Consider the following 22,502-nt stretch of genomic DNA (forward strand, 5'->3'; position numbering starts at 1 on the left):
ATACAATGCGATGTAAATAATTAGATCTAAAATATTGAAATAAAATAGTGCTAACCGTCGAGTCGTGTATTATTTCTGTTTAATACTGTCAAACATTGAATCAATATTTCATTAAAAAATTTCCACTTGAAAGTGGTAAGGTTCAACCAATTAACTGTGTTCAACGAGTATACACGTTGTCTTAAAGCGCAAATTGGTACCAATTTTTTCAACGATAAATTATGTACTTTTTCAGATAAATATGCAATTCTTTTTCGTTTTGCTTCAGTTCCTTCGTTAGAATATATTATAGATGCAATAATTTACTAGAAACAAAGAAGAATTCTATTTATATACTTATTTACCTTAAATCAACAATTGCTAAGTATTATTTCTTTCATTATCAATCTGTACTCGAGAGGATCGAAAAACATCTATTTTCGTTAATTTCTATTTTAAATCTTTCTAATTTCTTAAACCTTTCTAATCCTAATCTTACTAATACTTCAGTGATTCTGTTACATTAATTTTTTTATGACATTCGACAATAAAGAATGCAACACGCAGGAAAAAATCGAATTTTTGAATCAGTAGTAGTAAGAAGCCCCTTGACACGATCCAATGCGAAGGCAAGGTTCTCAAAAGCAACGGTTAAATTAATTGCTCTTAAGAGGCTCTATTAAGGAAACGAATGTTTAAATACCCCACCAATAAATTCTCACCGTTTAGGCTGTTGTCGCGTCGCGTATGCAATGTCCTTGTCGCATGACGATCGGCCGCGCGATGCCATGAACGCGAATTATCTCGTGACATAACACCGAAGATATTTTTCTTTCGGAGTCCCCGTCCCCGCCATTGAAATCCGCGTGCGTTCATTCGTCGCGCCGTGCCAAATCACTCTGCCGCCAATTCGGGGATTGATACGAGAGCAAAGATTCGTTGTTTAGTGTTTTATCCAGTACTTTATTCTTTGTTGTAATTTAACATTTCATAGAAAACTGAATTATGTATCTAAGTCTGAGAAAAACATACCAGCTTCGATTAAAATATAAATTATAAATTGCAGTTGTTCATAATTTTCATAATTTGTTGTTATCGAAAGTGGTGTAAGTCCACTTGTGGCTAAAAACACAGATTCTTTCTTTTAGCAATTTTATTAATTATTTTTACATTATTGAAATTTAACGTGTTTACAGTTGTAAAGAAAAACTGCCTGAATTTATTAAGGTTCACCAATTTCTTTTAGTCGATTCAAACGCAAAATTTTAACTATCTCAGTATATGAATAAATGGACTTATACCACTTTAAAAAAAATGACTCATCTATAGTTGCTAATAATCTCGGCGAATTAATGTAACTTTGAATATTAAATTAAAAAGAAAGATTCTTCTTTTATTTTCTCTAAACAACGCAATTTACTCCGAACATTGTTGCACGGCAGGATTATTATCTTTTTACTAGATTTATCGAGCAATCCTAAATTCTTCGCTATCTTATCCAGTTCTTTTTTTTCTTTTTTGCGGTTTGCACACTATTTGAAGATTTAATTCGCTCGACGCAGCTGTCAACGTGGGTACACGCGAACTTAAAATCCCACAAGATTCATTACTTTCAGTTTACCCTTGCCAAGAATTTACAAAGTATCCTGGTTGAATATTGATCAAGTTTAAGGTGACCGTTTATTGTCACGGTGAATGTAGCAGGAAAAAAAACATCCTGAGAAACTTATAATTAATATTTCAGTGAACATTCGTGAGACTGGGAACTTTATAAAAGATATTGGATTTTTTTAGTACTACTCCTAGGGGATTAGACGATCTTTAGATGAGCTTCGTAGTAGTTTTCTAACGATATTCAAGGATTCGTGTGCTTTTCTCTTGGAACACCGAAAGACTTTTAGAAGATCAGTATCAGCGTTGGTTAAGGTTCTTCAAAAACATCATGAAAAATTTTGAATCGTGTAAAGAATGTCACTGAACTTTATGATGTCTTCGGAGGTTATTAAGGTTCACGGTACTCTTCTAAAGATATTCAAGGATTTTCGAGAGAAAAGGAGGAACGTGGAAAAAGTAGAAAGTGTAACCCTTTGCAACAATTGGAAAAGAGAACGTTAATATGGTATTACAGTATTTTTACAGTATATTCTTTAATATCATGAAACATTATACAATATTAATATTATACATTATTATAAAACATTAATGAAATAACAGTAGGTAATATAATATTTGTTATAAATTGAATACAATTAAATACAGTAACGTCTACTATCGGTAGCACCATACGGCTTCAATGGAAAATCACCTGAATTTAACGCGACACTGGACGCGTTCAAGTAGGTCACCGGAAGTTTCCACCCTGTGTTGACTTCCACTATTAATTTTTCTACGAACAAATGAACTTCTTATTCGCTATCGGTCGTTAATCAGTTAACCTGGGATTCTTCGAGCGTAAATATTAGCAATTGCGTAACTGAGTATGAATAAAATTAGCATACTCAAAAGTTCGTCGTTATCAATGAGAATATAACAGTCTATTGATATACATACACTGTGTCAGGGTAAAGTGAACAAAAATTAATTAATACGCGACAGAAAAAAATGCATTATTTAACAAAATTCTTTCACGTCACATCGGTGTTTCAAGCATTTCATTAATTCCTCATTAAAATGTTTACTGTCCGCGAACGTGTTGAATTCAAATTCAATCGTGTTTCAAGTATGGCACGAAGAAACAAGAGAGATCCATGAATTTCCAGAGTGTCTGCTCGATCACGGGAAGAATTTGTTACACGAAGTCTGCTCGATAGAGTTTCTGAGAACGATCGCACCGAATTCTTATTATCAACTCCCCAAGCAATTGTCCGTTGATCGATCGAGCAAATACATAGCGTCGATGTATCATCGACGGACTTCTTCCGAAGATAATGGGTTAGACGAAGCGAGCAATGCGTGACAAATCGTCGAAAAATCGGCGACGAAATCGTCCGTCGAACATTTCGTCGCATCCTTTCATCGATTTTCATTATTGAGATCGATAACGTCGAAATATCTTATTTTCTTCGGAAGTTAACGTAGTCTTACTTCATTTTTAATTCTTTTAAAATAATACCCATTGTGTAGTCCTATGTCATTTTTAATTTTTTTGAAAGAATACCTGTAACAAAGTTTTACATAATTTGTAACTTTTTTCAGAAGAATACTCATAGTGTAGTTCTACGTCAGTTTTAATTTTTTCAGAACAATACCCACAGTGTAGTTCTACGTCATTTTTAGTTTTTTTGAAAAAATACCTGTAACACGGTTTTATATCGTTTTTCATTAAAAGAAATGCTTGTAACGTAGTTCTACATGATTTTTAATTTTAAAAAAATGTTTGAAAGGTAGTCCTACGAAGTCTTTAATTGTCTAAGAAAAATATCGATCACATAATCTTACGTTATTTTAAAATCTACAGCTAAATACTGATAAAATAATCCTATCATATATTTTCGATATTCATATACATTCGAATAGCAGATCCTTGCAGCATTCAGTAATAGGCTACGAGACATTACACGCGGTCGCGAATGTATTAAGTTCACGGTCTTGGATACAACTGAAGATCTATTTTTCAATTGTTCACGTTGTTTAATATATTCGTCGTTGAATTTCTGCCAGAGTGTTCCGTGATACATAAAGTAGTGAATGGTAAACAGACACTGACAGAAAAACATGTTGAATCTTAACGTTAATTGATCACGATCATTAATCTTTACCATTTGTCTCGTAGAAAATAAGTAAAACTGAAAGAGTAATTAAAATAAAAGATTGCCATTGGAAAGAACTGTAAAAGAATGTATTGTTACAATCTTCATACAGATTACATGTCGACCCTAAGAAATGCTCGGTAGTTCTAGTGTTAAATTAATTAATTCCCGCCTTCGAAAAGTCATAATAATTCGGCGCGAGATCATGCTCGCTCGCGCCAAAATTATGCACGCGCTGACTTGTCGCGATTTTCGCGTTCCTTACCAATTTACCAATCGAGCGAATGCGTTCCACTTCGCGACACGGAAATTGCATAAGTTTCAGTTAATATGAGTCAAGCGTTTCGAGCGCGTCGCCGCCGGTGCCGTTGATTCATGATCCGACACTTGCAATCAGCTTAGCGGTTTTTCTCGTCGCATCAAGATTAACCGGTTGCCTAATGATTTCCTTCGAAATGCTGCTCATCGGAGATGTTTTATCGTTAATAATTAAGGAAGAAAGTTATTGTATAGTGTCGTTAATAATTAAAAAAAGAAATTTATTGTATTGTATCGTTAATAATTAATCCGTTGCTCTATGATTCGTCTCTCAATTATGATCGATACAACTACTTTGTCATTAATAAGATACTGAAAAAAAGGAAGAATTCTATTCATATTCCATATCTACATTTGTTCTAAAGTGTAATAATTGACAAAGGATAATTAATGTTTAATTAGAATTCAAAAGAACTGCGTAATATGTATGTTTGTTAAATTTGACACCTTATTATAAGGCAAAGGATTAAAAAAGAAACTTATTGTGAAAACATCCCTTAAAGTTGAGGGTTGAAAGTATATCTCTTACAGTATCTCTACAACTACTAGGGGGCGTAGAAAAGAAATTTTCTTTTCTAAAAACAACGCTCTCTAATTATTCGCCTCAAAATGAACTGGTTTCAGAGGTGTAAAAAATATATTTTCGACCCTCAACTTTGAGGAGTGTTTTCACTCGTTTAAAGTGGATATTGGCATATAAGAAAAAATGCGTGTCAGATATTTTCTTTACAACTACGTCTCACATAAATTTCATCAAAATCTGCGTGTGCTGATTGAAAATTAATAGATAACACGGATAACCCATCTGCACAATTTAAAATAATTGCCAATGACCAAATTGGGCAGACGCAAGTTAAAATATACAATAAACAAAAAAGAAAACAACGATATAATAAATAAACGATTGTGTTTCCTCATTATGATGCAAGGGAGCAAACGATCAGAAACTCCGTCTGCTAAGAATTGTAAATCGTCAGGTTAACCGCGGAATTTTTTTCCTTCCCCACGTTATCTGTCCGATATAAATCAGTCTCGACAGTCTCAAGCGGCTCGAAAGGCGCGATAGAAGAAGTCGATTCCGACGCCTTGGGAACCAGTCGATTTCGTGGAAGTTAATCCACCTTTAATCCCGTCGAGTAAATAGATTCGTCGCCACGTTTCGCGATACCGTCCGTTACGGCGCACTCGAACAATAAACTTATACTTCTAATCTATCTAATTACGAAGATATTACGACCCACGTGAGACGTTCTCACAGTTAACTATCGATTGTTGCATAATCCCGCGTGTTTGCCTTAATAGTCTTTGGCAACAGTTCGCCGATCTTTATATGGAGGGCTCGGAAGTCGATCAGTGTAATTCATATTTTCGTTTTAAACGGTTAGAGAACGTTTCTATTATTGAAACTTACTGCTGATAATTTTAGTGAAAGGAAAAAGTGTAAGCGTCCCCGAGTCTCGGGATGCAAGCCTTCCAAGCGAGGAATGTCAGATTAAAAGAGTAATACTCCAACCAAATTTTCACCGTTTTATTATCCAGCTCGTAAAATCCTGTCTTACGTACCCGTAAATTGTTTTCGATCGAAATTGAATATTACATTTCTGTTATCGATTGGTAATCTGTGGTTCTTTGCAGACGAAAACTTTTTAAAGTATTCGAAACCTATGGCAGAGGAAGCTAAATTATGTATCGATCTCGGAAATATTCGAAAAGAAAGCAGCTGTGCACTGATTGTTCGTTGTTTGGGTAATTAGTACTCGCTTGACAATTTCATTTACCCTATCATTTCATATACACTATCCAATTTTGCATACCAAAAGATCTTCATACAATATAAACCCGTGTAACGTATTGAAAAATTGTTGCTGAGGAATGATCCCCAGAGAGTTTTCATTTTCGGGGATTGCACAAGCAACAGTACAATATTTATCAATTTTTTTTAGATATTTCTTCAAAAGTTCTGAGGGCTACGTTGACTTTTTTATTAAATCTTATCTGATGTGTTACATAAAATTCTACTATAATTAATTCTATAATCGTCGCAAGAAAAGTCGAAAAGTCAATTGAGGAAAAATGATCGAACTTAGAGAACAACTTCAAGTTCAAATTTTGAAAGGTCTCTTTACTTAAGGGTTAATTCCTCGAATTACATCTCGAGTGTTCACGCTCAATGTGTCAACCGGTTAACGAGCTAATAGCCGTTCAGATGCAATGCGTTATTTTCCAAGGAGACACAAAACGCCATAAAAAAAGACTAGGAAATCATAGCAATACGTTATTACGTTCGTTCGTGAAACGGCACAGTGGAGGAAGATTAAAACGACATTGGCCAGCGGACTTAATTGATGGTTGAAGAGGTCTCTTCAATGGAAGAGTACTTCATTACCCACAGTTAGTGCTGTGGACCAAAGCCAGGAAATTAGCTCATAGAATGTTGTACTCTGACTGTCAATGCATAATAAAAAAGAAGAAAGGACCGTGAACGTGTGCGTCTGTGAGTGTGTGGCAGTAAATGTTGAAAATGAGCTCGATGTTATATGGATTTCATATATACGAGATCCAGAGCGTGAGCAATTAGAATCAAATAAACAGCCTCTTTTTAATAAGATAACAAATTAAAATGATGAATAATGGAGAAAATAAAAAATCATATGAAATCATTTAACCCCTTGCGATCGAATGTCGTCATAATTGAGATTCCGTGCTTTGATATCTACCATAAATTCAAGAACTGCAAATAAATAATTCAATTATTCAAATAACGAGAGCTTGGTATATAGTTTCCTTTTTCCTAGTATTTAAAAGTTCGACTCATAACTCAGCTTTTTTATGAAAAAGGTTCCGGAAAGTTTAAAGAATTCTCGTCCGCAAAGGGTTTATTTTAGAATTATAGAAATGCGAAGTATTCTTCATTGCATGTCTGCGCAGAGGGAAGTAATTTAAAGGCTGAATCAAGCACGCACAGGAAACAGGTGCAGCAACAATTACAAATGCTACTTTTATCTCCACTAACACGTAGTAATAGGCTCAGATATCAAGCCAGCGATACACTTTTACATCAACGGGATTCATCGTCGCGTATAGTGTTTTTATAATCAATTTTTTAATCATTTTCTGTATGTGCAGTAACAGTTGCTTGATTGCATTACACGATGGTAGTAAGGATGTTTTAATTACATTATGTGTAAAGAGGCAGTAGCAATTTTTTAATTACATCGTTTGATGGAAATAATAATTTTCTAATCAGGTTATACTAGGTCAATGGCAATCTTCTAATCGCGTTACGTAGAGAAGGTAGCAATTTCTGAACTCTTTCAGTGCTGAATACTTCCCTACCTGTGATCTACTTCATCACAGAAAGTTTTCGATAAGACAGTTTTATTCATGTTGTAAGATCTCCACGAGCATTTTATAAATATAGTGATACTTATCTTTTAAGAGACAGAATTCTGTATGTCTTTGTATAATTCTGTTGATCCTGTTTCTTTGCTAAACTGAAGAAAGAGTATCACTACAAATGATACTTTAGTGTCTACAAATACTGACGGATATTTTTTACGTATTCATATTACTGGAAGGGTCAAGTAATATATTTTTACTAATGTGGCGTTGTAATGAGACCCACTTCAATGACACATGCGAAAATGTTCAAATGAGTCCATGTGTCGTCATCTGCCTCATAGCTAGAATCGTTACTACAATTTGAAAAGAGAACGACGTAATGAAGCCTACATAATGCAAAAAGTTAATATTAGATCGTGTAACAGGAAATTTCGGATTTTTTTGAGGAAAGGAAACCTTATTTGATGTTCTAAAAGACGTATACTCAATCAAAATATGCTCTATTCGATTCGAAACACTTCTACCGACGTGTTTTTAATGAATATATTCCTTTTCTGAAAAATTTTGAATGTTTCTAATGAATAAATCCTAAAAACGTCGTTACAAATTGCTGTTTCGAATTTACCACGCGGCTCATTTTGCAAAGAAACATCTCCAAAAAGAAATTTTGTATAATCCTAAGTGAGATTCAAGATTGATTAGGTTTCATCATATTATGATTTTAACACGTATATCAGTAGTCACTTTCAACAGTACCTATTATTTAATAATGTTGCCGCCCCTGAGAAGTCGTATATTTGTTTTGAGTCATTCTTTAGATAACATTACATTAAAAACAAAGGAATAACTACAGCAGGAGTATTAATATTTATGAGTACGAAAAATCCGACATTCAATATTACACGACCTAATCTATTGTTCTTCATCCATTTGTTGTACTCGTGTATATCACGAACTTGATTCTTAACCTTTTGCGTTACAATAATGTGCGAGTCTCGCGGTGAACATTTTAAATAGAATTTAACAAACATAAATATCACTCAATTCTTGTAAATTTGACTGAAACATTATTCTTCCGTTATCAATTATTATATTGTAGGGCAAACGTAGACGTAGAATACGCATTGAATTTTTTCCTTTTTCCAATAAATTATCATTGACAAAGTTGTTGCATCGATCACAGTTGAAAAATAAATCATAGGGCAAGGGGTTAAGAGGTTAAAGGAGAACCTATTACATGAAGTGCACTAGTGGATAAAGTCGGTTGAGTTGCAACCCGGTGAAAATAGACGCGTGAAAGTTGAATGCAACTAACACGCGTGCCCTCACGCTTGCACAAGGATTTTCGCGGCCTTAATTTATGCAACCGGCGAATACGCTAGCCGTGATAATTAGACCGGCGTGTACTCGCGATTTATCTTTCTCAAACACCGGAACACCTGTATGTATCCGGCACGCTTCGGTGAATTTATTGCGGGGTATCAAGCGTGATGCAAGAAGGCGCAAGCGTGATCAAGCGGTTTCGAATCTTTCAAAAATATTAGCTTTAAATACTCTTGTATTTTTTTCTTTTTTTTGCGGTAATATAAAAGCTAATTTCAGTCGTTAAATTAACCATTTTCGGCGAATATCGACATTTTGCCAAGACCAAACTTTCCTGTTTAGAACACTAAGTTGCAAACAATTGATTTAACTACTCGTCAGCAAGAAATCACTACATTGTTCTTTTATTCTCTATTATTTAAGCATTCTGTATCTAATTTGGTAGAATCTACAGATTTTATGTACTTTACAAAATGTCCGTACGCAAAGTTACAATATAGTACGTATAGTTACAATATTTTGTTGAAATAAATATATTGCCTTTATAAAATATAAACGAAATTTAAGGAATAGATGTTATCACTTCGTAAATGTTATACTATGAATTATGGCCTTAGATAAAAGTGCATGTAACAATAATTTAGTTTTCATTATGCTAAGTACAAAATATTTGTCGTCACAGATATGTGACACTGGTAGCGAATAAAAACTGTGGCCATTTTGTTCGACAGCTTTGCCACAATCTTTCAATTTATTTATTTAGTACAGTACTTTGAGAAACTTAAGAAACTGATGGCCTCAAAGTTTTCTGCGAGTATATTAATGTCTCACTAATTATTGCTGCTTTTGAATTTCATGCTTCTTTATTTCTTTTATATACACTTCTATGTGTAGTATATATGAATGTTCCATGTGCTTTTATCTACTTGATTTAATTATTCAATAGTTTTTTAAATACACACCTTTTGCTTCTGTATTGTGTATGCACAATTGAAACAATTTGTATCGAGAAATTATACTGCATGTTTGAGTAGAAATATTTAGAGTGAGAAACGTAAAATAAACTGTTATCGCGGCACTTATTTCATTAATGTATGCAATGCACATTGATGATTGTTTTAAATGTTATTACATCTTAGAAAAATATGATAGATTTCAGTGTTATTTCATAAAATATGTTCCACTGAATCATTATTATTCAAAACATCACTTAGCACGTTGACTGCTAAATCAGCACTCATCAAAATCCCATACAGTTGAAACTATTTTCTTAATGGAACAGACACTGCAAAATCAACATTTTTCACAACAATTGCCCTCTTAATCTTCTTGTACTTCGTAGATTCAAGAAAACTTGATTTGTTCGATACGCCGCTGAGATAATTGATTCTTCAATTTATTCATTGAAATTAAAAAATTAAATAAATTAAATTTATTCACTCATCAAAATTGCGCCACCCTAATTTGGCTGACATGGCATTCAAACTGTTAAATACAGTAATTATAATTATTTCCAACGATGTAGGCGCCATTTTGTCTGAGAAGATATATCCTCCATTGTTCTGTGAATAAATGTGTTCGAGTTGCTGGTGGTTGATCCGAAAAAACTCAGTGACTGTGAAGGGTTAATGTAGGAGGGACGATTCTTGTTTCAAATTTCCATCATACGAGGGGTCCCTTCACGACGAATAATAAAAGAATCCACTGCCAGTCCAAGCGTGGGAAACGGAGGGTGGTTTCAATTTTCTAAATAGAACGTAGGGTGAATTTTTAATAGGTTAAATTTGTTCGCACAACTCTAATCAAATTTGATAACTTTCGTTTCAAATGTTTTTGGAAATTTCGTACGCATCAAAAGTTCTAACTGCTTAGATTGTTACTCTCAATCGTTAAACTCGTTAACACTTTTTAATTCGCCTGGAAAAAAAGAATATACTGTTGGAAGCATGCCTGCTATTCAGACAGTTATAACTTTTGAAAGGTGGAAAATTAAAAAAAATATTTCATGCAGAAGTTACTTGGGTTTAGGCACTGTTTTTCAGGAGAAGAGACTCGTGGTATATAATGTTTACTATAATTATGTTTCATAATTATAAAAGTGGTGTAAGTTTATTTTTGGGAAAAAATTGAGGAAACGAATAATTTATATACTACAATTTCACACAAATTTGTTATTAATGAATAATTATGGTGTGTATTTGGAAATATCTGTGTGCTTTTGATTAATTGAATATTATTTGGAAAATAACGGAAACAGTGCAAATTCATTTGAAGCCCACAGAAAATATATTGGAAAAGTAGATTATCATAGATATCGCTTTTACAATGTATTGACTTGTATATTCATTTGTGTTATTGTATTTAAACTTAGTAGACTTTATTAGTATCTTTGAATCCATTGAAAATCAACTATTACGAGTCTTTAAACGTTTCAGTCCAAGAAAAAATAGTATATTCTACTTTCATAGCAAACCTTCATTATTGCAAACCAAATACAAAGCAGTATAAATAAAAATTGCGTAATATAATATAATTAATACAATAGCTACAGAAATATTACAACAGTTACCTACAAAAACAAACTGATACACCTTAAACAAGTAAAAAAGTAAACAAACACACACATGACAACAAACATGAAAAAGATATCGACTCATCCCATAAGTAATACGGTTTTTTCAATTACACTGTATTTTTCGTCATCGACAAGTGAATTTTAGAAGAGAAGCATTGAAAATCTACCAGAAAGATGGAAGGACGTAAATAACGAATGAAAACATATTGTAGATTGAAATAAGTTCTGTTTACCTTAATTGTTAAAAACAATTAAGCATGAAAATACCGTATTATTTATGGGATGGCCCTATAATTTTATAAAACGTCTCTATTCCTAATTCATCGTTCGAAGACAATTAGCAGCCGTGTCCCTGTTCCGAAAACGCAGAATTAACCGGGCCGACGAAGGAAAATCTAGGATCACTGGGATTTTACCGTTAGCACCTTCGGCAGGAGAGCGCAGACGAAAAAAAGATTCACTGAAATCAACCTAGAAACCTACTTCGGCGCAGAATACGTACGCTTCAGTGAAAACGAGTACGAACGAGCGGCGCGGCGGCCGTTCATCTTTTTACGGCCGCGTATCGCGATCCGAGAGAAGTGAAACTCGCGGCTGCGTCGCGTCGCATTTTCCTCGTCTCGCTGCTGAGTTAACACATTGTCGACCGCTAATGTTTTGCTAAAATTTTCTATGGTACCAGCGATTGTAGGCATATACAATTACAATATTTTGGAAGGCGTGTAATAAAACTGCGATAATTTCTTGAAATTAATATATATTTGAATGAACCTTTTCCTGTTTAGGCATAGGTAACTCTAAAATTCTTTTGTATAGGATAGTTGGTAAAACAATTGCCTTTGTGTAATAGTACGTTACAAAATAACGGATGTAGCACGAGAAAACTGGTTTCCGGTCAGTAGAGTGTTAACATTAGAACTACCTAGCATTTAACACATTCAGTGCCGTGTGTACCATATATGGTATATAGTAATTTTTAATAAAAAATATTTTTATGAGATACGTAGCCACGGATAGTGCATATTACAAAGCAGTAGAAAAATGAAGAAATGATACCAAATATATAAGAGTCAGCAGAAAGTTAAATATAACTTAATATATTATTTAAAAACTCGATATACTTTATAAGTAAAATATAACTGAAATGTACGGCGACGTGGAACGTGTTAATACGATCGATATGCAGTCCCTATAAAAATTGTAACAATAGATTACTTCCAGTTTCTTCGGATATTCGTTATAGTATGCAAGTGTTTATTTTCGAAATCATTTCGAATATTCAATGCTTCGAAGGTATGAATAATTGCGAAACAAAACAACCGAGACTAGAGAGTTTGATTGATAGTTCTAGTGTTAATCCACGGCCATTGAATCGCGAGACGCAAAATCGCGAATGTCTACCGCCGAATATTTTATTTTTCTTCCTTCTTTTGTTTCTTCCCTTTTGGTGCTAGCTCGAAGCAAACGTTTCATCGTCTTGCAGACAGCGTTTTAGTGAAATGAAGCGGTCGCACTCTTCCTAACGCACTGTTGTTCGCTTGTTTTAAAATGCACGGCAAATATTTGCATTCCGACACTACTCGTGCTTCGAAAAAGAAAAGACTACGGTTTGATGGATACTCTAAAGGTTGCGACAGTCGTTGAGTTATTATTAAGTAATAAAGTACATCGAATGTGTTATTGAATGTAAAATGTGAGGAATTAGTTACTTCAGCCGCTCATTGGTCAAATCGATTAACGTCGCTTTCAACTTTTTGAAGCTTTTATCTTTAAAGCGTTTCATTGACTTAACTTTTGATATTTAAAATAGATTTCATTGGAACTGGGTTTGGTACCACGAAATAATGAAAAGTCTTTTGGCCGTGTGAAAACTGCACTGATAATAAAAGTTGCTTCAAGGATATATTTTATGCATTTTACATGTTCGATAGATTTAAAGTACGCCTGTAATAATGTAAGTAAAATACATTCTATAATGATTATTTGATTTTGCATTTAAAGGAAAACTTTGAAAATCAATACATAACTATTGCATTACTTTTCTCTACTTTTTGTTTTGTGGAGTTAATCGATTTGCCCGATGAGTGGCTCGTTTATAATGTAATATTCGATATATTCGATGTCATTCATCCAATGAATTCGTTGGATACTCGTTCATTCGAGTTCTGTTAGATATGCACTTCCAAAGGTTTCATTAACACGTTGATTGCCACGGTGATCACCGATAACCGGAGCTTCCAAATAAGCAGCTAAATAATAGTGTAATGTGAGTACTGTAATACCAAATCATTAATAATTATTTCTAATACCATCTGTCTTTGTTACGAAGGTGTAAATATTACTACAAAAAAACGCTCGTAATTTTCATGACGGTCATCGTGTTAAATGCTCGATCGAAAAGTTCTTCTTTAAATACTTATCAATACTTGTTTAACCCTTTGGGATCAGTGTCTGTATTATAGAGTTTATTTTGGAAGATATACCATTATTTTTGTTTTGTCCCAAATTGAACTTTAAAGACATCATGGCAACATGAGAAGTAAACAATGTACAAATATGACGTTTGATTCCAAAAATAACCATTATCTTTGTTCAGTCTCAAGTTGGCGACCCATAAAGATGTGTGATGAATGGTTCGTTATGCGTGCGTGCGGGCGATCGGGCCATATTGCGACGAACCGGCGCCGCCATGTTTGAGAAATACGGTGACTGCGTTTAGAAAATCTTGAGTGGCTGAAAGGATGCGAGGAATAGTGTTTGGAACGGTGCGACTGGACCGCGAGAAAAGCATGTACATAACGGCGCGAATTTTGGCTATGGACGAAAGATGCGAGTGAGAAGGGTACAAGTGGAAGGAAAACAGAACGAATGGGGGTGTGCTTTAACCCCTTGCCATGCAATAACGTGCGAGACTCGTGGTGAACATTTTAAATAGAAGCTAACAACCATAAATATTACTCAATTTGTTTGAATTCAAATTACATATTATTCCTCTGTTATCAATGATTATACCTTAGAACACGCGTTAACATAGAATAAGACTGGAATTTTCTCTTATTTTCAATAAATTATGAATAAGGAAGTAGTTAGATTAATCACAGTTTAGAAACAAATCATAGGACAAGGGGTTAAAAGCAAGTGGGAATGCGTGGGCGCGAGACTATTGCATGCGATTAGCGAGCGAGCTGGTAGGTGCGTGTTTCGGGAGAGACATTTTGTGCGAGACTTAGGCGGGAGACTTTTGTGCGATACTTTGGCGTGTGATTGGCGAGCAAACGTTTAGATATCAGTACAAATATATTTAATATTATATCATAGAGGAAGTGTTACTAGAGAACCAATCTCCCCGTTCCGTAAGAATCCTACAATCGAAAACTCGTTCGGGAATATATCCTACAAAATTGGAGTTCGTCTGGGATATATCCTACAAAGATACCACAGAAACATTAGAAATTAGCGACGTACAAATATTATGTTTTGTTGCAAAAATAACAATGGATCATTGTTACCATTCACGCGACCACTCGAGAGTTAATAACTTGATTTAGCAGTGCACAGACAAGAATATAAGCCAATGGAAATCTCAATGAATCAACTCTTGTAATCTCTACAGAAGAATAAAAGGAAGTCGGTTCGATTGCTCGGTAGTTCCAGTGAACCCTTTGCACTCGAGAGGTGACTCTCACTCACCACTTGATTTCTCGTAGTAAAACTATAAAGTCTGATATTTAATATTATACTCTGTATAACGTATAAATGTGAAAAATATTGAAATAGTACAGCTTTGTTTCTCAATGCGCGTGTGATTTCTCTTCGAGTTAGTTTCACGAAGTATCGTCTTCACTTCATCAGAAAATGTTAAAATATTTCTAGTGAAAAACTTCCGAATGCAAAGGGTGAACATAGTAGATCCATCTTCAGATAACATGCTAAACAAAAGAATATTCCATCGTTTCGGCTGGGAGTATTCAGGGCAAGGGTTAAATAGTGGCGTCCCAGCTCAAACCTTCAAAACTAATTCGCCGGTGGAGCGTTCCATAATTCACTACTCAATTTAGTGCCGCGCATAGTGCTGAAAGCAGTTTCCAGAGTGGGATCAGGAGTATCGCAGGAGGGCCCGGCGGAATTGAATAATCGATGCGCGATGGGATTGTCAGGATTGATTCGACCTTCACGCGCGGCGGAGTCGTGCCGCTGACGCGGACGGTTTCGCGTGTACCGTCCGACGGAGAAAAGACGTCGGTTGTCCTAAACGCTAAAAGATCAGGGGAGCAAGGAAACACTTCCACTCACGATGTTCGTGCTACCTTAGTCTTCTACGCATAGTCATCATTAGCGCGTGGCAATAACGTAAGCCGAAAGCGAGACCGAATACGACGAGTGAAATGTAACGAAAGAGACCGAAGTTGGCACTATGAATTTTATTTTCTATCGTTACATCTTTCACTCCGTCGCATTCAGTCTCGCTTCGTCTTTCGTTACTGTCGCGCCGCCAGTAACGACTATGCGTGAAAAACCGAGGCGGTCCGAACATCGAGAGTGGAAGCATCCCCTTGCCTCCCTGACTTTTTAGCTTTCCGGACAGCCTACGTCTTTTCTCCGTCGGACGATACCCACACGCGACCGGCTGCCAATTATTCTATTTATTCCGGCACGTCGATCCGCGGACGCCTCTCTCGCCGCCGCTCTCACTTTTACCTATCCATCATACCGCAGCCTCCGCCTCTATCATAGCCAGCCCCTAACGGCCCGCTGCATCCGAGACGCCTCATCATCGTTCCGCGGTGGTGGTGGTCGTCGTCATCCGTTTCAGAGCTGTCGGTTACGTAAAAGGAGGATTTCGTAAACAGAACGACGCACCACGCTGCGATTCGTCCCCCGCGAGGACCATCGGCGCCTATATTTGCGATTGGTCGCGGCGAACCCGCGAAAAGAGGTTGCCGACAGCAGTCAGTCGCCGGGCTAATTCTCCATCACACCGGGGACCCCCGCAGCAACGTACGCGCGCGCGCGCGCAATTCGAACCGCACCGGAAATTAAAGGCAGCCGCGTTTCCCGTGAATCGAACGCTCCTCGACACGCGGCGACGACAAACCGCACCGCCCGCGCGATTTTTCTTGTGCTGTATACTTTACCTGCCACCCGGAGAACCGCTCCGTTGACCCGTCGCTGCTTCCTTTCATGAGGTAACGTTTCTGACGCGACGCGCACTGGGCTTTATGACAGGGACAGTAAAACTTCGGATTTGAAGTGAAAAGAATGTGGAGGGTAACGGATGTTTGTTGTTTTATTTTGGAACACACCTTGAAGATACGCGGATGCTTGCTGTTGTGGAATTTGTTATGGTTTTTAATGTATATTATTATATTATGATATTTAACCCTTTGAACTCGGAAGTTTCTCACTAGAAACATTTAACGTTTTCTGATAAGACAAAGACGATATTCTTTGAAACTAACAGGAAGGGAAATCACAAGTACATTGAGGAGCAAAGCTATTTTATTCCAATATTTCACGTATCGAGGCATTATACAAAACTGAACATTAAATATCAGATTATATAGTTTTATTGCGTCAAATGAAGTGGTGACTGAGAATCACCTCCCAAGTGCAAAGAGTTAATTGTTATATTATAATTTTAATTAATATAATCATCGTTTCTGAGTTCATGAGAGTGAAAACTTCTGGGAAATGTTCTTGGATTAATTAAATTTTGATATTAGAGTTGCCGATATTATTAATAGCATGGATAGGGAACTTATAATATTCAATTGAATTTATTAACACTAGAACTAGGAGTAGGAGTACACTACGTTTTGCAATTATTGATATCTTAAAAGCATTGAATATTCCAAATGATTTTGAAAACAATTTCCTATGAATACTATAATGAATATCTAAAAGAACTGAAAATAATTCATTATTACAATTTTTATGGGGATTACATGTTAATCGTACTAAATGCTCGGTAGTTCTAGTGTTAAAGATTTCATTTGTTTCTTTAAGTACATAGTTACAGGAATTAGAAAAGTGTCCACATACTTTGGAATAGTAGTATACATTCGATAACACCATACGTGAAATACATGATCATTTACATGACCATCACGGTCACATTTGATGAAGTTGGACAGATGTTATCTTTTAATTAAGATATCATTTTTTGAATTTGATGCTATCGATCCTCCATACTGGCGCCGCCTAAACGGAAAGTCTATTGCTGGCCGTTGATGATTAAACGTGTTACTTCAACGTGATAACCTTTGGAAAATCATGCAGCATCGATTTGAACCCGTTCTCGAAAACTTCGTCGTGTACATATGAATTAAAATGCGATTGCCGAAAATATATATGTAAAAATGCAATACACGCAATGTGGATAATAAAAATTTTTTATCTTTTTGTTTATCAATTATTATAACCAAAACAAATTCACACTCAATCGGGACATTTTGAATACCGTCGTGGCGCAACGGAAAATGTCTCGTTGCAGATTGGTCTCATCTTAACATGTTATGTCATGTTTGAAATAAAATCTAAATGTCAGGAACATTTAAACGTTTCAATATCCCATTTACGGTTTTTAATGCTCGAACGGAAAAGCGAGTTCTGTTCGGAGGGTATCGCTTTGTTGTAACGGAAAAATATATGAATTTCAAACAGGAGCGATTTCGGAGAACGCATCGGAACAAAGTTTTTACGAGAACCGCAATACATTGTCGGAATGTTGACCTAGACATTTCTATTTACGAGCATTCCAGATCCCTCAATGCAGATGCATAAAATGACGGAAGCTCTTCTTCGAGACGCGCACGTTCGAGACTGTCTGTTTCGTTTGGCATCGGCACAAAGCTGCCCGTGCCAAAAGCGAAGAGAAAATTCGTCTTTGTTCGACGCCAGTCGAAATGGTTCGAATATCTCATCGGAACGCATCACGCGCGACTAGCGCCACCGATAAATTTAAAAGACGCTTGGCGCGACGCTCATTGCGGACGTTTTACTTTTTCCATCGAGCATTTCACCTTTTACTTGCACGGGATTTTAAATGATCGAATCCATTGGTCACGTAGTCACATTTAATATCCAATTAACTTTTTCTCCCCCTCATTTTTTTATCAACTATTGCATGAAGTGAACTGTCATCGAATCCTGCGCACACGATAAATATTAGCTAAACTGAAATTACCATTAAATGGTAAAACGAATGTAGATAATAACCTGATAATCCACAGCGTCCTTAAAAAGTGTGTAAAGATAATGGGGTAACAGAATGTAATTTAGCACTGTAAGAACACTGTAACAAAAAATTTGTTTTTCATATATTAAACGAATTACAAAGCTGTTTCTAAATTGTTAAAAATAATAAATTGAGGATTACTTGAATATTCATTTTTGTTCAAATGATAATCTTTATTTATTTCGTTTTACATTTGATTTGAACGCACATTTTCGAAACTCATAAAAATATATTTATCGTATTATACTTGATAAGCTAAAGTATTAGCGAGTATAAAATGGAATATTTGTATTTTCTAGAACGTCTCGATGATATATGCTATTGTGTGTGTATGGGTGTGTATTGTGAAACGGTTGAATGTGTAGTAAGCTTTAGCTTTAGTAATCGATTGTATTCGAGTCTCGAGATGTCGACTAATGTCATTATGACAACGCAGGTCCGCAGGTATTTGCGTGGTCGGGTGAATATTTTCTTTATAAGACGAATTTCGTGCGTGCTGTATTCGTAATGAATTATCGTAGAAGCGTATTGACGCAGTCATTCGAAATTTCCCAGGTAACAAATATTATTTATTGTACGGATAAATACTACTCGAGGAAATTGGCGCAAAGATTAAACTTGGCACGTGCAGAAGATGCATAACAAACCACAATTGTTTCCTTGGTACAAATATAACGAAAATATCAGGAAACGTCTGAAAATAAATACTGTGCTACGCGCATAAGTTTCTTATTTATATTTCTATGTGTATTTTAAGTCAAATATTTTTTTACGATATCGACTTAACCTTTCTTTATGTTAGAAACGGAAAGTAATTCTTTATGACAAACGTATGGTTAAAATACAATATGCATTGAAAACAATTGAACTTAGTGAGTAATTGACATTCTGATTAAATAATTGACATTGTATTTCTATTTATGTTTTAGTTTCCTGGTGAGTGCATCCTCACATACATGGAGTTTCAGCTGGATAGTGCAGAATACTGCCAGGCTCAACACAAATAGAGAGACGCGCCCAAACACCCTAGAACCTGCTAGGTATTGTTAAAGGAGGAGTAAAGGGGAATCATTTGAATCAGGCAAAAAAATTTGATAATATTGGGATCATTGCCTCAAATTCAACAAATCATCAGCTAGTCATCACACAAGGCATAGAGGAATTAATTAGAATCAATAATTAATTTACATTGTTAAATGCAAGCATCGTAGTTACTGAGCGCACCTGATCCAGGCGCACCCAGTGCCAAATAGGTAAGTGTAAATATTGGAAACATTATCAGGATTTTATAAATTAGATTGACAGAAGATTTCAATGAAATGAAATTTTGTTTCAGATATTCTTCCGAATCATAGTCAAGGATCCCAAGTGGGAATCAATCGCATATCAACAACGCCTAATGTAACGTAGCCCTCACTCTTTCAGCGAAATTCGCACCCCAACAACCCTTCTCGAGGTCTACATGTAAACCCACTGTTCTGTCCTCTGTAAAAAAATAACAAAGTATTCAATTAGTTAAATGAAAAACAACTCAATAAGACTGACATCTATGGGCTAAGTTGTCAAATCCAATCTTTGTCGCTTCATATAGTGTGGCACATTTCAAAACTAAAAAGAAACAGTGTTGTATAAAATCGTTAAAAAGAGTTAGAACAATACAAAAGAAGTAGGAGTACACCAATTGTTGTCCAAGGGGAAATGAGCAACATGAGGGTGAAGGACATCAGGCCGGCGCCCGCCGAAATCGAATACAAAAATATGAAGTTCCTCATTACTGATCGGCCCAATGATCAGACCATTCATACTTTTATTCAAGTACATTACTTTTCATTCGACTCTTAACAACTGTTTGAAAAATGCTATAGATTAGTATTAACTAGTCTATGCTACTTTATTAGGAACTGAAGAAGCACAATGTGAAAGAAGTAGTGAGGGTCTGCGAACCAACTTACAAAATCGAGGAACTTAAAGCAGAAGGGATCAATGTCATAGACTTGGTGTTTGATGATGGCACATTTCCACCGAATGAAGTAAATATACTTGCTATTACTTTCAAGACCATGATTAAGGTATTAAAATGTTGATTATACGAATAAATTGAAATTTCAGGTCGTCGATGAATGGTTTGAATTACTGAAAAATCGGTTCCGCGAGTCCCCTGATGCATGTGTGGCAGTGCACTGCGTTGCAGGACTTGGGAGGGCACCAGTGTTAGTTGCACTTGCTCTTATTGAATTGGGACTAAAGTATGAAGATGCGGTTGCATTAATTAGAGAGTAAGTGAACAATTAGCCGTTTACAAATGCTGCGTATAATATGCAAAGGGTATTTAATATTTATATTTATTTCTTTAGAAAAAGACGAGGCGCCATCAACGCAAAGCAGCTGGCCTACCTTGAAAAATATCGTCCCAAGTCTCGGTTGAAGCTCAAAAATGGACAGAAGAACTCCTGCTGCGTCCAATAGATTAAACGATTTCTTTAAAAAGTTACTAATTCATACTGATTGGTATACCTAATTGTATAGGTTTTCATGCCTGGTAACAAGAGACATACTGTATCGACTTTGTTCTGAAAGGCCTATCAATGGAAATGCAACCAAACTACCTTACAAAACAATTTGAAAATCATGTTTTAAATCATTAAATTTATTATCGGGAAGCAAGCAATTAAAAAACGAAACTACCTAGAATGATTTTTCACTTTTCTTTTATAAAAGTTTTTATATTTATTTTTGATACTAAATTAAGATAAAATACTGTAGATCAGAAAGAAGCCTTTCGTGCTTGATAAGGTTAGTAAAGAATTTGAATGGATCTGATTACCCATATAATAAAACTGGATCAACTTATGCATTGTACACCATACTTGGTGCCTCATTCAAGGCTGTTATGTACAAAAAATTTAAAAGCCTGCATTTATTTGGTCCTAGAAAATTAAAACATTCAATATGTTACCAATCATTTTATGAATATTAGTTAATACATTATTTATACAAAATATTTTAGGAATGAAGTAAACACATCAGATTCTCATCATTTCTTGTAAAAATGGTTTCTTTGATGCTGTTGTATCCAACTATTGCGAAACGTAGCTTTTTAAATAAATTAGTGCAATAAAAACTTACGTTTTTCCAGAATGGTTGAATACAGGAAATGTATAAGTGTCTTACCGAGAATAATTTTTAAACCTGAACAAATAAAAGACAAGATCTGTACATGAACCTTTTTTTCTTTCTTACAAACAATAAGATAATATATTACAACATATTTACTGAAGGAACAAGTATTATATAACACTCAACCAGTGTGGTTTGTACAATAGTAATATATTATTTTTATTCGGAAGAATATGGTTTAATGTAACAATATATTCATTTTAATTTATACATGTATCCAATCTGATCAATTAAACTGGTATGCACATGATAATGCAAATATTCTTTGAACGTTATTCTTTCGTTGTTTACAAGTATGTAAATGTTTGACTTGGATATAATACATAAACAACTAGTATTGAAGCGCAGCATATATTTTGAAACATTTACCGTGATTATAATACAAAAGAAAAATTAAATTTGTATAAATATAAAATATGAAATAAAGAAAAAATCAAGATAAATATTCTCAGGCACTTGCATAGAGTTGCATTTCCAGTGGCATGCCGAACTGATGGGTGTTGTTCTTAACTCTTATTGGACTTGGAATCTGCGTTAAACTTCAGTAACGAATATTGCGAAGCAAAATGAACTAATTATCACTCCAGAGTTATATATCACTTTTATCGTAGCTTAACGGCAATTTCACCAAAATTTTTTAAAACATCCACTTTTATTCGATAAACTTTAGAAGCTGCATACACGTTTTGTGTGAAGCGTCTCCGTAATTGTATTCCAGTGATTTTGGTAAAATTGTCGGTGATGCTTTACGCCACACTAAACTGTGTTCAAAAGATAGAAGAAGAATAAGAAAAAAAAAGAA

At 35.2% G+C, this 22,502-nt stretch overlaps 1 protein-coding gene and 1 long non-coding RNA gene across 5 annotated transcripts in view; both read left to right on the forward strand.

Moving 5' to 3' along the window:
- The window catches only part of LOC116426139 (PRL-1 phosphatase), a 78,480-nt gene extending 56,741 nt beyond the window's left edge, over window positions 1–21,739 (forward strand). For 2 of the 4 annotated variants that reach the window (XM_031974676.2, XM_031974680.2), the window contains exons 2-6: window positions 19,453–19,776; window positions 19,860–20,338; window positions 20,422–20,553; window positions 20,633–20,799; window positions 20,878–21,739. In XM_031974676.2, the coding sequence (XP_031830536.1) occupies window positions 20,222–20,338; window positions 20,422–20,553; window positions 20,633–20,799; window positions 20,878–20,989 (528 nt within the window). In that variant the 5' untranslated portion in view covers window positions 19,453–19,776; window positions 19,860–20,221 and the 3' untranslated portion in view covers window positions 20,990–21,739. Of the gene's footprint in view, window positions 1–16,207; window positions 16,473–18,923; window positions 19,079–19,452; window positions 19,777–19,859; window positions 20,339–20,421; window positions 20,554–20,632; window positions 20,800–20,877 lie in introns of those variants that run through there. The other 2 variants (XM_031974677.2, XM_031974678.2) reach the window with 2 other exon arrangements.
- LOC143175147 (uncharacterized) lies at window positions 5,198–6,517 on the forward strand. The gene is made up of 3 exons (XR_012999821.1): window positions 5,198–5,546; window positions 5,682–5,792; window positions 5,990–6,517. It is a non-coding gene; the product is annotated as an uncharacterized LOC143175147 (long non-coding RNA).
- Window positions 21,740–22,502: the final 763 nt, after the last annotated feature.

The sequence above is a fragment of the Nomia melanderi genome, chromosome 12 (assembly GCF_051020985.1).
Source record: "Nomia melanderi isolate GNS246 chromosome 12, iyNomMela1, whole genome shotgun sequence".
NCBI lineage: Eukaryota > Metazoa > Arthropoda > Insecta > Hymenoptera > Halictidae > Nomia > Nomia melanderi.